The sequence below is a fragment of the Acromyrmex echinatior genome, chromosome 6 (assembly GCF_024713525.1).
Source record: "Acromyrmex echinatior isolate Ae372 chromosome 6, ASM2471352v2, whole genome shotgun sequence".
Classification (NCBI taxonomy): Eukaryota; Metazoa; Arthropoda; class Insecta; order Hymenoptera; family Formicidae; genus Acromyrmex; species Acromyrmex echinatior.
The window spans coordinates 401,024-418,662 of NC_141857.1; the positions used below are offsets into that span (position 1 = coordinate 401,024).

Here is a 17,639-nt window from a genome sequence, read left to right on the forward strand (position 1 = left end):
AATAAGAAAAATAATGGTGTCAAGCAAATGTATATATTTTTATTAATAGAAAATTATAGGTAACCAATGTGAAAAAAGCATTAAAAAATTGGGAAAAGAAAGTAAACATGTATCGAAAAGCTATTTAAGGATTAAATCTTTGATAGATTTTTAATAGTAATTATTCGTAAATGAGAAAGTACATGCTATCCAGATATTAACTAAACACTAAATTGTAATAAGTTCGTTGCGAGATTAATGAAGTTGGAAATAGATTATCGGTAATCTAGCGAAACTTTGTTGGTTGTGCATGAACTTTCTCACAATTAACGCATTTAGATGCTATTATTCTGTTTGATTAATTTTTAACACATTGGTTAAATTTTAAACTAAAAGCAAAAATAAGTTCTGTCATTTAATAGCAGTAAATTTTAAAATAAAAACATAAAGGAGTATGATTTATTAATGTTTATTATGATAAAAATAAACATAAAGGAGTATGATTTATTAATGTTTGATATGATAAAATTTGATAACATAATTATTCATTTTAATACAAAATCCATAAAAGGAATTTTTTAATAATAATAAAAAATTTGTACAAAGAATCAACAAAATTTGTTGAAATTTTATTTTACTATTAATTTTCTCGCTTCTATTTTTAACAAGATTTATGACTAAACAATAACTTTTTATTTGTAACAAGATTTATGGCTAAAGAATAATATTTAAGTAATATTCAAATTGTTACCTAAAGATGGATTCTGCTGTAGGTAAATATTCATGATCGTAAGAGAAAATTATAAAGATTTATGTATTATTAAATTATCAACAAATGAAATATTAGGAAACATAAATGATTTTTTATCTTTAGAGACAGTATATTAACAATGTATGTAGATGTATTTTATTAAGCAATGAATGAATAAATAATAATATTTTTATATAACAATAAAATGACAAATATTAAAAATTAAATTAACCATATTTTAATTAAAGAATTATATTTTACTTGATCTCTCTTTGAACATATTTGATTCTTAACATTCGAGATTTACCTCAGTTCGATAAGTTCTTGTTCAGTCGGACATTTTGCGCATTTACCAACTATAGGAAAGCTTAAATATAAAACTCAAATATTTATTAGTATAAATTGCAATTAAAATTAATTTATATTTTAGTTTATTAAATTAAGATTTTAAGTATATTTTTTTCGGTATATATTTATAAAGCATTAAAGATAAAGAAAGCAAAAATTATAAGTGCACTGAAAGAAAAAATTGATTGATGCAATAATTTAGACAGTAAAATATAGCATAGCATTTTTATATGGCTGCAGCGACCAGTTTTTGATTGTAGCAAATTTTTAGTTGTGTTAGTCTATATCCGCAATATCAGTATATGATTTCGATATTTGCTATATTTTACTATCTAAATTGTTATAGCAATTAATCTTTTTTTTCAATGTGTAATAACAAGCAATGCGACGCTATTTATTTTTAGATAATTTGATGTTAAATCACTATATATTTTTTATATTTATTAAACACATTGTTCATACCGTCATTTTTTCTATATTCAATCATATACATATAAATTAATAAAATTTTATTACAATTACGCGAAAAGTTATTATATGTCTAAAAAGTTATTATATGTCAACTAATGATATGTATAATTTCAATATATATGAGCCAACACAAGGTATTAGTATGTGATATAATAAAACTTTATTAAGCAATTGCAGTATACGTTTCGACCCTCGTTTCGAATCCTCTTTATATAAATTAATGACGCAAAAACAATTAGTTACTATCCATACAGCACAAAAGATTGAAGCAATATTACAATATTACAGATTGCAATATAACATTACAGAGGTATTAAGAAATGTAAATTAACAATATGCCTGCAAAATGTCAGTAAGTAATATGTTTGTAATATTCCATAAACATTGCAAAACTGTAATTCTTTAATTGTTACAATAATAATAACATAAAAATATAATTAATTTTTATGTAGTATAGTCTTATAGTTTAAAAGTATACCGTTTTTACGATATAATAATTAATCCATTTCAAATTTAAATAAAAAATTTATTGATCTATTATTTGACGACCATTTCATTAACTAAGTTTTATATTTATTTTAAATATTGTATAAAATCGAATTTGGGGATACAATCATTATCGGATAAGATGATAAATAATTAAACTGCTGAAAACGATTTATCAAAATATTAATTATGTGATCGATGATGTATTTATGCTTGATGTGAATGTAAGAATAAACCAGCGCCTGAACTTTATTGATAAATTTCATACCGTCATTTTTTAATCGATTTCAATTCATCACTCGGAATAATTTCGAATTAAAAAGAATCATTGCGATTAACTTAATCCATGATTAACTTACCAAGCAACTGTATTATTATATTAATATGGATAATATTTGTAGTTTGTTCAGGGCACACACATACATCATGCTTTATCCTTACGAATAAATTTATCCTTCAGAATTAATACTATATTTATTGGAATATTTTATGATTTTATCATAAAAAATTGCTTTTGGAAAGCACATATCACTAGAAATGCGATTTGTAAAAAAATTAAAGTTAGTGAGATATATATATATATATACATATATATATATACACAAATACAGTTTTCATTTTAGAATCTTCGTAAAAAATTTATCCAAATACATTACATTGCAATATTACTGATTTTGTTGCAATGTAACAAAAAGCGGACATCTTAACATTGTTGAAATTTTGCAACAATGATTCAGCAACGTTTCACAACCACCATGCAATATTGCAATGTTTCAGTGAAATCATTCTGCAATCTTTCTGTGCTGTATGGGTACTGTTACTAGTAAGGTCGCATTATGACTGTGTCATCTTAATGGAAAGTTATACATCAATTGATAGATTTGATGTATCGTTGAATCGGAAAAAACATAGGATTATCAATCTACTCCGTTATTGAATTATCCGTCGAGCGTTTTAACCGTTAATATCGTTTTTATACTCATTAAAATTTTAATTCAATAATGTAGTAGGTTGGTAATCCCATGTTTTTTCCGATTCAACATTATATCAAATCTGTCAATTTGATATATAATTTTCCGTTAAGATTAGACACAGTCATAATGCGACTTTACTAATAACTAATTGTTTTATTAATTTACTAATAACTAATTACTAATTGTTTTTGCGCTATTAATTTATGTACTGAAGAAGACTTGAAACGAGAGTTGAAACGTATATCGCAATTGCTTAATAAAGTTTCATTATATCACACACTAATATACCTTGTGTTGATTCATATTGGCATTATACATATCATTAATTTTAATCTCTTGAGCTTATTATTATTACTTTTGTATTATATGTATATCATATTCTCTAATTCTATTGACTTAAAATTTAAGAAGGTAGAGGTTAGAAAAAATAAAAAATTCTAAAAGATTGTGCCGATATTGTTACAATATTAAGTGCACATATTTATTAAATTTATTACATTAATGCACGATATCATTCTAATATTGAAAGTATTTTAATTGCAACTTTTTAAGCATTATAAAAAATAAAATAATAATTCGTTGTAATAAAATTATCAGTTGTAATAAAATTATCATAAAAATCGTAATTATTAATAATTCATATACGAGATATAGACATTTTAACATGTTGAGGTCGCAATATAATGTCGGATGTTGTTTTAATGTCATTTAGATCGCCAACTGTTACAAATCGAAATCGTCGTAATAGATTTACGATTATTGTCGCCATGAATAAAAATGTATATTTCTGACCTAAATATAGGCAAAAAAAAATATAAAAAGAAAAAATGAGTATTAATTTCATTATTAATCTCATTAGTAATTTTGTAAAAAATGAAACAATGACCGGTATTCATAATCAATTCTCATTTTAAAACTGTCTTAAATAATGTCTTTTTTAAGATGCTAATATCTGTGATTGATTTTTCTGTAATTGGATTATTTTAGGAGTGTATGTATTATACTTAAAACGATTTTAACTATGAAAATCGACTGTGAATACTGATAAGTAGATAAATCTAATTTTAGAAAGTATTGTATGAGAGAAAATGAACATCGTGAATTTTAATAAAAATTAAAATGTATTGTGATAGATTAATTTCCAATCAAAACAGGATTTTCTAAAATTTTCAATTTATATTATACTATTTTCAAAATAAATGGCTTATATGAAAATATTTACCTACGCAATCCCTAAGGCCTAAACCAAACGGAATATACGTATAACGATGATGGGTTGACGAAAATCGTTCGGGGATAAATTCCAGCGGCTTATACCAATACATAGGGTTACGATGAATAGCAAATATTGGAATCATAACGTAACATCCCTCCGGCAAAGTACACGATTCTAAAATTGGTAAAGCTCTTTTTCATAACTTGATAAAATATTACATAAACCTATCAATTTACATGCATAGAATCCTATAATAACCAGTGTTATAAAATACCAAGTTTTATATCTTCTGTAAGTTGCCGCGAAATGATAGGCACAATAGGAAATAATCTTAAAGTCTCTTGAAATACCATATAAATATATCGCATACTAAGAAGTCGTTGAGCATCAATTTTATCATTATTGAATGTAACTAATATTTCCTGTCGTAGTTTTTCCTAGGAAATAAAATGTAAAAACAATAACCAATGAATATCTTAAAAATATAATAAATTAAATAATATTTTTAACCCTTAGTACACACATTAGTTTTGGGTATCCTTAATATATATACTATTCGGTCCTTCGTGTCTTGGCTTAATTTTCATCATTTTTACAAGTATATATAAATTATTAAACAATTTTTACATATATTTATGACTTTGACATTTTTAGAAAGTATTTGTGCAGTTATATATTCATAACACACACAAAAATAAATTGTTGTAACTAAGTATAGTTAACAAAATCAGAAAAATGCACTGTTTCATATAAAAATATAAAAATCTAAAACAAAAAAGAAAAGTATGGTTCAATATCTTAAAACACACATTCCAAACTACAAGAAAAAAATTGGTTTAAGTGTCGGCTGTCCAAAAAGTTTAATTATTGAGTAATCTGAAAATGATGTTTTTTTAATACATGAATGGCTATAAATTAAAGATATATTACATTTTAAAGATATATTTACATTTTAAAACCATGGATTTTAGTGCTATTGTGTTAAAAAAAACTTATAGTTTATTAGGAAAATGTTCTCTATAACATTACAGACAACATAATATATAATATAATATTACTAACAATATTTAGAACAAAGGTATTCAAAATCATGTTTATTAAGGGCTAATATATTGTTTTAGGGTTAAATTCTTTTTTAAGCGTTTATTAAGGGCTAATATATTGTTTTAGGATTAAATTCTTTTTTTAATAATTCGCAAAATATTCTCGCAATACAAGAGAGAATTAGTTGAAGTTTTAAAGAAAAAAAAATTTTTTTACAGAAAATGTACACTCTATACATACCTTGGGTCATTTGTGACCCAGAAATGAAGAAGTGAACTTTGGAGTTATGCCAATTAAAGGATACGAACGAATCGAGATCCGTAACGTACAAAACGTGTTCTCTAGATACCAAACTTTTTTTAGCAATAGAAAAAATACCGATATTTGGCTCAAGTGCTCTTAGTATTTCAAAAAAAAAAGAGGGACATGAACGATCCAGATAATGTGTACTAAGGATTAAAATAAATTCAAACAATAAGTTGAACAAGTGATTATTATGAAATAGTTATTTTTCTAGAATATAAAAAAGAACAAAATATTTTTGTCATCTTATGTTATTTTTTACAGTCCATCGGAACTATATTTCTGTATATATAATGTACTTATTGTAATAATTTTACTAACTTGTACATCTGTATATATTGCCAACATAAGCATAGTAAAGGATGTTGCTTCCGTAATAGTATTCTGAATCTGAAAAAATATAAATTAATTGTAATATAAATATATTTGTGTGATTTTAAATCTTTATATAATAAATGAAATTACAGCAACAAAATAATTTCTCATGTCATCTAACAAATTTTCGTCGCTCACATCGCAGGATTTGTTCGAAACATTAGCTCGAAATTGCTCTATACGATCGTAATAATTGTTAAAAATAGGCTTGAAAATTGTCTTGTTGTAATTGTTATATTGTAAAGCAATATTATTTCCTGGTTTTCGTGGTGATATCTATATTAAATAATACAGTCATGTATAATGTAGATACAAATGATAGTACTATTAATAACAATAAAACAAATTTATTATAAAAACTATTGTAGATTATATTTCTATGTAAAATATTTTTATTATAAAAACATTATATCGTATAGAAATATCAGCAATAAGATGTCTCATGTTAAAGTTCATGAATTTGCAACATATAGTTCAATAGATATCTTATAGCTGGACCATTGTGATTTTATTTGAAGTAATATTGTGACAAAATTTAAAGTAAAACATATTTGTCATATATGAATTACAGTCTTTTTTATTTTTTAAAATATTTTTCTCTTTGTAATTTCTCGACTTCCTTTGTAATTTCCCATACAGCATCGAAATTTTTCAGAAATATCTCAGAAATATTTTAACTGAAAAGTGAAACATTTCATAAAAATGATCATGAAATATATCTGCAACATTTCTGAAATAGCTCTGGAATAGCAAAATACCTGCGATTCTTGCACATGAAACCTTGTTGAAAAGATGATGAAATATTATAAAGAGAGAATCTGCAATCTTTTTGAAATATTATCAAAAAAATTTCAGCTATTTCTAGTAATATAAAATGATAGTTAAATACTTAATTGATATTTAAATCATACTTAATTGATATTTAAATCATATTTAAATTTATGTCGACATAATAAATTTAAATATTGTTTAAATATCAATTAAACATATATTTAAATATCGTTCCTAAAGTACTTAAAATTTATTTTGTAATCTGTTTACGAAGGTCTAAATAAATATTAGAATTTATATGGAATTATTAATAAGAACATTTTGAAGGCATTCCAGCTCAATAATTAAATATGTACTGGCACTTAGCGAATTCATGAATTTTAATTCGAGAACATCATATGTGAATACGTATTAAATAGTTCTTAAAAATTAAAATTTAAAGTTTACATTGTAGATAAAATCTAACACAGTCTTTTGAGCAATACACATTTGTTTTCTATTTTTAAAAGAAAAAATCCAATTTAAGCGTGACCATGGGTTTATTACTTTGATATAAGCATCTTTAAACAACCTGCAACAATTATCGAATTAGATTATCGAATTGAATACTAATGATAAAGATGCAATTAAATTTACATACTCTTTTTGCTTATGTAATATGTCAAGTCTATCTTTATGTGCTATTCCTTGATTACCCACCGTTGTCACTACGAATTAAGATTTATCATTTTCACACATTTCATGATAACGTAAGATCATAACAATAATAAATATTTACATCAAAATAATTTATTATAAATCAAATTATAGATAAAAGTGTTCTTTATCAAATGTACTATTTTCATTAATTCTTACCTAAGAATATATTAAATACATATTGTGCTATATACGGTCCAAGATCAAACATTGGACCATCGACATTCTTTTCTAGAATATCCATACAAAGATTGCTACAGTTGTCGAAAAATGTTATATATTCGGATAAATACTTGATATTCATAAGAGAATGTATTATTTTTCGTCGAAGCTTATGAGATGCACCTATCAGTAGCACACAAATGTAATATTGAACATAAAAAAGATATATAGTATTATCCATATCAAGTCAATATTAATTAAGTCAATGTTAATTAAGTCAATATTAATTAAGTCAATTTCAATTCATATTAAAGCATTATTATTTATCACTACACATAATTAAATATATATTAAAAAATAATAAAACAAGAAAAATGAATATTTATTACATTAAACAAGAAAAATGAATATTTATCATATCAAACAAGGAAAATGAATATTTATCATATTTAAATACAATAGACCTGAAGCTCTGATAATTCCTTCACCAAGTAATGCTTTCCATGGTTGGGTCACCGAATTTTTGTAATTGCCATTTATATTCGTGAGCACAAGCTGCGTATTAAAATCAATAAATTTTTTGTTGTTAATTATCTTTTTACAAACTTACCTTATAATCTTCGGGTTTTGTAAGTACTACGAATATATCTGTCCCTACGATAAAACGTGTAAGGTTTCCGTATTTTTTAATAACTGCATCTATACAGTTGATCAATTCTGTAAAGTTGTATAATTATGTATAAAATTATTTGCAAAACTAAAATATTTTTGAAAAAGTAATTTCAAAAACTTAATCAATAGTTATAATTGTGATGGTGAACTTGTGAAAATTATAAATAATTAACAATATAAATAATATTGTAAATTATTTGTATCAAACATATTGAATAGTGTATTTGATGCAAGTATTTTGATTCAATATGAAATTCAATTTAAATAGATGTTTTAACTTAAAATTATAATTAAAAGGCATTTTTATTCACCTTTATAATTGCAAGCAATTTGTAAAGACTCAACAAGGGATGAAAATATTGACGCACCAGGTAACGAAATAACAAATTCTAATTTCTTTTTTAATTTGTAGAATTCCTTCTTATTAACTTCAAAAATAAATGCCATAAACAAAATTATTACAACTGCTGTTAAAAATATATCTGTAAAAAGTTAAATAAGTTTATCGAAACACGTTGGCATTTCATGGATATAAACACGGAGATAACTCGCAAACACATAGCTTCTTTATAAAAATATAGTTATTAGATAATCATGCAGAGCGAAAAAATTCCTTTACTAAAAAGCAATGACCTTCGGGAAAAGCTAGTTGGTCTCGTCGAGACGAGGCGAGACTAGCTCAAATCTCGTCTCATCTCGATCTTGAGTCGAGACTCTCGGTCTTGATAATCATGATAAGCATTTTTTCAATTTCTTCTATGATCTATGGGATTAAACTTTACTATTATTCACTATTTTATGAATTAATTAAATTTTTAAACTTTTTTATTGATTTGTGTACTAATAATAGTAGTAACTTAAATTTTTTGAAAAATAAATGAATATATCTGGTTTAAAGCATATTTTTTAAATGATTTATTTAAAGTTGCATCTTGTGATTATGTTATTATTAAAAAAAAGTTATTGAGACTATTTATCATTAAATAATCAATATAAAATTTAGTAATTGTATACACGCAAAATTTTTAATTTGCTAATCCAAATTAATAAAAATATATCAAATTTCTTTCAATAATAACGTGTATATTATTTATAATAGTTTAGAAACATTATAAAAATAATTACATAATAGTAAAATATTTCGTTCAAGTAAATATAGCAAAATGTATCACGCAGTGACATATTTTTAATTGAAAATGTGTCTTTCCTGATATACTTTTTCGAATTGTACACGCCTTCAGGCCTTTCAGCGTGTTGATTTATTGACTTTGGATAAATCAAGTCGATAATTTAGATATGCAATTAAATTTATATAATTACGTATATATGTATATATATATAGGCTAATTTACTCGTAGTTTTTAAGTACCAAGATGCACCATAAAATTCAATGAAATTTTTTTTAATTAAATGCAAATAAAACGATTAATTATTATTATTTCTTAAGAAGTAATTTCTTTTTTTAAACCTAATTTCAAAGAATTTTTAAAACATTTTTTTTAATTCATACAACACTACAATATTCCGACTTCGAACTTCTTTTCTCTTTCGTTATTACATATGAATATAATGTCTATCCTCATATAGGCTCGATTTTTTTATCACTGGTTAATTTGTGATTAAGCTTAACTTGATGTTTTATCCAAGGGCTTTATCTGTGATGAAACAATTATGTAATATTACAAAATTGTAAATATATGAAATAAATGGTACTTTTATTATATATTAAGTCTTTTCCTTCTAATAGGTTTTCGAAAGAGTGTTGAGTTTCTGCGCAATTTTCTGCTGAAGTGATCGCAATGATCAGATTAAACACAAGTTAACTAGATAATGAAAAACCAGATCTGAGACTTATATCTTATGCGTTAGAAATTGTATCTGACATTACAAAATTCGAGAGTCTCGACGAAACACTAGAAACAGCCGGAAAATAATAATGATTTGCGGAAATTACATTACGCATTATTTAAATTATTTAAAAATTTTCTTATTTAATAAAAATAATCTTATAATGGCTTAATAATAATAAACAATAAGTAACAAAAAGGGATTACAAACCAGATTTTTTTATGTATTTCAGATTCTTAGACCATACATTTCGACCTTATTATTAGATCATCCTCAATGTGCAAAGAAATTAAACGCAAATTCGACAAAGTCGTTCTAACCATTTTATTAATTTTATCAAATTTGCGTTTAATTTCTTTGCACTGAGGATGACCTAATAATAAGATCAAAACGTATACGATTCTAAGAATCTGAAATACATAAAAATCTGACTTGTACTCCTTTCTTATTATTTATTGTTTTCTTATTTATCTAAGTAACAACTAAATGTAAAATTTTTCCATCAAATATTGATCTAAAATATAATAGAAATTAAAAATGTCTATAACGGTTGAAACTGGATCTTCATTGCTTAAATAATATAATTCAATTTTGAATTACTATATATGTACTAATATATGTACTATTAGACTGTCAAGAAAAAAAAAAATTTTTTTTTGATCAATTAGCTGAAAAAGCTTTCATTTTATGCCAAAAGAACACCTCTAAATTTTTATTTAAAAAATATTAGGAGGTCGCCAGTGAATGAGTTTTAAATCAAAATTTCGATTTTCCTTAATACATATTTAATTTGATGCAAAAATGGCTTAATCCGGATTTTTTTTTCTTGACAGTCTATTGCATATATATTTTAGTCTTTCGAACTATTTCGAGCTGAATTATTTTTCTGGACTATAAATGCAATTAAACTACTCTAGTAATTGCGAATCAAATTGACAAGCAATTTTAATAATTTGATGCTCAATCACGCAACATATTATAAAGATATTAATATGTGGAAAAACTGTTAATAAAAAATTGCAAAAAATATTATGCCGGGAATCAAACCCGGATCTCTTTCCGTACGAGCGTCGAAAGCCTTTTAATTCATTTATTATAAATATATTCTCAACATTAAAGAATTAATATCTTTATTATATTTTGTATGTTATGTTATTTATAATAAGCGTAATCATAAGAGCATAACAAGTAACAAGTAATTTTTTTTATCAAATAACATTCTTGTACTTACACATGTTTTTCTGTTCCTTTTTTATTTTTTTTATTTTCAATATACAAAAATATTCTACAATTTAATAGATCTTGATTTTATTTGTTACAGCATTATTATTATATACTTTATCTGTAAAAATGAAATATAATCAGAACACCAGGTCGAAACATATATTGTAACAGAAAAATATACTAATGGAAATAACAGGTAAGAGATGCCTTATATAACACTAGCAAAGAATGACGTGAATAATGATATACTAACTAATTATAAATAACTCTGTTCGACTTTCTCACTTCGACTCACTTTTGTACACTTTATAATATAAATTCAATTATATTCTAATAGAAGCAATGTAAACAATTTTATTCATGGCAGAAAATTTAAATCAATTCAAAAGATAAAATAAGTCAGGTTTAAGTATGTATCTACTATATGCATAAATGTGTTATCATCGTCGGAACTTTACAGTTTTATAAATTTTAATCAGGGAATGAAAGTAACTCGTTACTTGTAACAAAATTATAAATTACTTTTTTAATAACTTTACTGGTAACCGCGTTATTTTTGTTTGATAACTATTAGGTGTTGGAATTAATTCGTAGCGTTTTACAAGTGATGGGAAGTACTTTCATTAATGTATTTTTTAATGCTCATGTGAAATAAATAACATTCTTTCATTAAAAAACGCTACGAATTAATTCCAACACCTAATATAATGGTAATGAAGTTACATTTTTTTTGGTAATGGTAACGAATTGATAACGAATTTTACAGTTACTTTTATTATTACTTTGCACATGATTGGACACGACACTACACAAGCAACTTACACTATAAAAAAATTTCGTAAATTTACACATATAATAGATGTAAAATAGATTACATGATTAGTCTTGTAAATATAAAAAAATCATGCAATTTTACAGAAATTATGTAATTCCACAAAAATTATGTAAATTTACTTTTATTGTGTAAATATACCTTCTTTTAGAGAAATTAACACAATATAATGCGTTGTGTAAATATATCTTATTTTAGAGAAGTTAACACAATATAATGCGTTAAGTATACCACATATGAACAAAAAGAACTGTGTGCATCGATTAGTCATAGGTGGCATGATGGATAAGATACGAGAGATAGATAAGATAAACCCTGAGGTTCAAAATAAGTGAAAAAGATTAAAATATAATTAAAATTTAGAAATTAATTAATAAAATTAGTCGTCTAAGGTTTTTAGGCATTGTTGATAAAAAAATAAATTTTAAAAAATTCTAGATTGTTATTTTTTCTAATTTTGTTTAAATAATTTTAACATTAAAAAACGTTTTTTTAATGTTAAAGAAATGTATGAAAAGAAGAGCATAAAAAACCACCGCACAAGTTATAGTTTGTGATATTTAATTATCATTACATTAATTAAAACATTAGACGTTTCGGTCACAATTTGACCATCCTCAGTAAATTCATAATATTCTTAAAACGCAGAGTTACATACAGCTGACATTAAATTCAACCGTCGTATGATATAATTATATAAACTTCTTCTTATGTGAAGATGCCTCGTACAATAATGTTACACCGTCAATTATCATATCACGAAAAGTGTAGAACGAGAATTTCTAGATTCTAATTTAACAAATTTGCGTATCATTAATATCTTCTAATCGAAATATGTAAGAATAGAATCATTACCTGTTTTACAGCAAAAAAATATAATGATGAATCTCACGCATAGATGGAAACACATTTGTCGTGATATTGTGTGTTATTATTTGTCATATCATATATTTTACCACTATTTATATATATGAGTCAAAAGTTTAGAAAGTTCTAGAATTATTTATTAGTGTGAGAGAGATCTTTCTTAAAAAGAGACAGATAAACATCAGGCAAAAGACACTGAAGGTTTGCTTGATGTTTATCTGCCTGACACGACAAATTTCCATCTGTGCATGAGATTGTATGTACTTGAGATTCATCATTATATTTTTTTGCTGTAAAACAGTTGAATTTAATGTCAGCTATATGTAACTCTGCGTTTTAAGAATATTGTGAATTTACTGAGGATGGCCAGATTGTGGCCGAAACGTCTAATGTTTTAATTAATGTAATGATAATTAAATATCACAAACTATAACTTGTGCGATGGTTTCTTGCTCTTCTTTTCATACGTTTTGAATTATAAACCACGTTTGTTTTTATGATGTATTTTAAATAAATGTTTTTTCAAACGTTAAAGAAACATTTCTTAGACGTTAAATAAATGTTCATTCAAATTAGTCATTACAATAAACGTTTTCTTAATAATAATAAAAAAGGGAACTTAACCCATTATTTTTAACGTTTTCAAAAATGTTTTTTAAATATGCTGCTGATTGGGATGTGCTTGGTCACTAATTAGGACGTGGTCACTAATTGGAACACTTTTATGCTAATGTCGGCGAGGTAATATTTTTCGAAATAAAAATTAATTATTTAGAGATTTTAATATGTCACTCAGCATCATTAAGATTATTCTAAGATGCAAAAAAGCATCAAATTGTTAAATTGCTAGTCATTTTAATTCGTGATATTACTGTAGTAGTTTAGTGGAGTTAGCGTTTCAAGACAGAAAAATCATTTCTGCACGTTTCAAAGAACTACATACGTATATATAAATTCATGCAGAATCATACAAGCATTTAAGATCCAGCTAGATATTTAAGGCATTTAAGGTATTTCTATAGTTTGTGTCATCACATATATGATTCTATCCAGTAAAAAATGATAATGGAATCGACATCGAATCGATGTCGATTCAACATCGATTTTATTATCATTTTTCACATAAGATATGATATTGTTAAATTATTATTTTTTCAATTGTTATTGCAGTAAATGTGAATCTTGTTATTAAAAATTTACCTCGATTGATAAGTTCACGTTCAACGGACACTCCTTATCAACCACAGGAAAGCTAAGATATTCATAATATAAAATGCAAAAGTTTATCTATATAATTGCAATTATAATAAATTTCTATTTTATTTTTGTTTATTGGAGATATATTAAAATATTAAAGCTTTGCTTTTAAATTAAAAAAAATGAAAATGGGTTGTATTGAACTATAAAAGCATGAGGATATATATATATATAATCTCTAAATAATTATATATATTTATCAAAATTAGTACATATAATATAATTAAATAGCTTGTATATTAATTATCATTAACTTAAAATTATACTTAGATACTAAATATTTTTTAAACTATTTCAACAGTTATAAGTTATTCCAAAGTTATATTTATTCCAAAAAGTGCTGCCATCTTCGATCGGACATATATAAAAGATTTTAGTAAATCGATCGAAAAATGAATTAATTTCTTTAAGATGAATTTGATTTTAATTTAATCTTGAGAATTATAAAATTATTCAGATATAGATTATATTTTTTTTATTATTAAAGATTTTACTTTTAGATTAAAGACTGTTAATTAAAGATTGTTAAGTCGAATACCACATTTTATATCAACTATGATTAGAAAATGTTTGTAATTTTTATTTTTTCCAACTTGTTTTTATTATACTCGGAAAAAAATATTTAGTCATTATCAAATTATTAATGTTAATAAAATAGACTATCTTTTCTGATTCCTTACATATAAACAATTCATTTTGTCATATGAAGAGCAGAATTTCAAAATGCATTTTGTCCAAAATTTCATTTTTGAGTTAGAGACATAGTGTTCAGTGTTGCGAAAGAAAATTATTACTCTGAGATGTTCAAAAAACAGTTTTTCATTGTTAATTTACATACTGAAAAAGCATAAACATTTCGAAGTGCATTGTTTTTTAATTAGATACAAGCAAAATATATTTGTTTAATATTTTTAACAATTATTTAGTAATTTTGTTTAATACTTCACGTCATACTGATTGGCATATTGTTATTTTCTATAAAATGCGTAATTTTCTTGTGTGTGTGTGTGTGTGTGTGTGTCTGTGTGTGTGTCTGTGTGTGTGTGTGTGTGTGTGTGTGTGTATGTGTGTGAAGTTTCTCATTACCTAAAAATTACAAATTTGAAACGCATTTCGAAAATCTGTTTCTCAGATTATAAGTCAATAATTTATAGATAAATATATCTTTAATTTGGCTTCAGTGAATTAGTGGCAAATACTTCTCTTTATTTAAACACAGCAAGGAATAATTTGTCCATGAGAAAATTCTAAACACATTTTGAAGTATAATATTATTTTTAAGACGCAATACGATGAAAAAAATTGTTGCAAGATTTTCCTAATTGTTTAAGCACTATCGTACTTATCAATTAAATTGTAATCAAAAACAATACCAATTAGAAAAGCTAAAACTATTTTACTGTATTATGTTTTAGAAATTACAAGATTGATCGATCAATCAATTAATTACTCGCAATTTATTTGCGGTGACCGTGATGCAGTCACGAACTGTACCACTAAACCTGGGATATGTACACATTGTTCGTTGTCAAGTACAAACTGCAAGTTATAAAGGCAAATGATATTTTTAATGTTTTTACATCCAATTAATGAGAGCATAGGTATGCAAATACACAAAATTCTACTAATTTGATTGAAATTGATCATAAAACCGGAAACATATTTATTGGGAAACGGCTATTACATATGTACATATTTTCGCTTATGGTCAATTTATCGTTATCGTTATTGTATTTTAACAAACATGTATTTGGCACCATTTATATTTAATATTAATACAATAATTAATATAATTAATTACATAAAGTCATTTAATCAATTACTTATTATTAATTAACTATCAAGATAATAGATTAACTTAAAGATAATAGATTAACTTGCACCGCTCGCACAAATATTCAAAGTGTTCAGAAAGTACAGGGACAACTGAAAAACAACAAACAACGCTACCTCGGTAACATTGCGCATGCCAGATTGCGGTCGATTCTACGGTTCTGCCCTGAACGACACGATACCGCAATCGTATCTTTTTCCAACTCTCTCATTTCGCATCCATCGAAAACTCATTTGCCGCGAAAATTGTTTTTTTGACGTCAATACGATGCGGATGCGGTAGGTAGATAAATTATCCGGTTCCGATGACCGCCCATTTTGTCGTTGGAAAATATCTATTGTCGAATGCTTTGATGTGCATGAGAGCTTGTTATTAATGCTTTCATCGAATACGGGATTCAATGCGTCACCACTTTCGATTGCTCGACTAGAACGCGCAGACTATGTACGTTCGATTTCCACGAGACTACCTTTCCCAGCATCAGCATAACGAGCAAGCATGAGAAGCGAGGTCTAAAGCTTGCTCGCTGCTTCATAGAACTTGTAATAGAATAATGGACAAGAAAATGCAACAATGAAGGAAAATGCGGCGATAACTCGCTTTGCGTATAAACATTTTTATTTGCGTCAAAAATTTTTGATTTATTATTTTTCACAAATCACGTTTTGTATAGTAACAACATGCTTTTCAGACAAGCGGTATCTTGCGGCGCACAAATTAATCATAAATTGCAATTCATGAGTGTGGACAGGTCGATATCGTCGATTGTAGCGTACACGTGCGACAACATGAGTTCTCGTTGGAAACCGTATAATCTGGTAGCAATAATCTAGCCCATCAGCCTTTCGTCATTTGCGATGCGTTGGCTTTCTCGTCCGATAGTATCCACGGGCATCGGACGTCCGTATGATTCGAGAGAACGCATCTGCACCGACACACGTGTCCAACGCGTTCAGTGCTCATGGCGGCTTTATACACGTACCCTTTATGGACAGAGCATATGGGTCACTGCCAGTGACAGGGAAATACTGCTGCTGCTGCTGCTAACTACTACCTTTTGCTCTAAGTTATAGCGGCGCGTATAGTTCCAGTGACCACATTGACTGCACTGTTTATAATTTTTCCCTTTTATCTTGTACCCATCCTTTCAATCTTCAGCAGTTCAGCAGATGTCGCATACGTATTGAAGCATTTTCAAAATTCTCTTTAGCGTATTAAAAGAAAAATTCTGACCAGTCCTGACCAGTGAACGAAGATCTGTAAAAAAATGCGCACGTCTTTAAAGTTGCCGACTGTATCACTTTTACGATGCAAATGAAGTATCTTTTAAAGCCAACATATTTTTTTTCTAGAAATAACAAAGTAATACTTTAGTTTTAAAATAATCTTTTTGTGTCATAAGTCACATTCATATTTATAACAGAGAGACCATAATGATTTCCTTTTTTTTTTTAGTTAGAGTTTGGTTTGCTTAATAACTACACAATAACTATGAATTCATTTCATTTTTCCCCTCTTCGAATTCAACT

At 25.9% G+C, this 17,639-nt stretch overlaps 1 protein-coding gene and 1 long non-coding RNA gene across 3 annotated transcripts in view; both read right to left on the minus strand.

Annotated features, from left to right (window-relative positions):
* Positions 1-17,639, minus strand: part of LOC105154831 (uncharacterized) — a 234,313-nt gene that overhangs the window by 38,695 nt on the left and 177,979 nt on the right. The window contains exon 4 of one of the 2 annotated variants that reach the window (XR_015545492.1): positions 16,709-17,367. The exons of the other annotated variant lie outside the window; for it this stretch is intronic. This is a non-coding gene — a long non-coding RNA (uncharacterized LOC105154831). Of the gene's footprint in view, positions 1-16,708; positions 17,368-17,639 lie in introns of those variants that run through there. 2 annotated transcript variants of the gene reach the window in all.
* On the minus strand, positions 3,445-14,105 carry LOC105154832 (cytochrome P450 4c3). The gene is made up of 12 exons (XM_011070574.2): positions 11,328-14,105; positions 8,560-8,730; positions 8,187-8,293; positions 8,041-8,131; positions 7,574-7,759; positions 7,359-7,425; positions 7,166-7,289; positions 6,038-6,223; positions 5,894-5,962; positions 4,500-4,662; positions 4,232-4,399; positions 3,445-3,801 (listed from the first exon to the last, which is right to left on the minus strand). Exons 1-12 carry the CDS (start codon positions 11,329-11,331, stop codon positions 3,647-3,649), a joined length of 1,491 nt encoding a protein of 496 aa, XP_011068876.2. The 5' UTR covers positions 11,332-14,105; the 3' UTR covers positions 3,445-3,646.

Coding starts and splice junctions, on each gene's coding strand:
- LOC105154832 (XM_011070574.2), bottom strand. Junction 7,760..8,040: donor AGGAATTATCAGAGCTTCAG/GTCTATTGTATT, acceptor TGCTACTGATAG/GTGCATCTCATAAGCTTCGA. Junction 4,663..5,893: donor CAATATATACAGATGTACAA/GTTAGTAAAATT, acceptor TTTATTTCCTAG/GAAAAACTACGACAGGAAAT.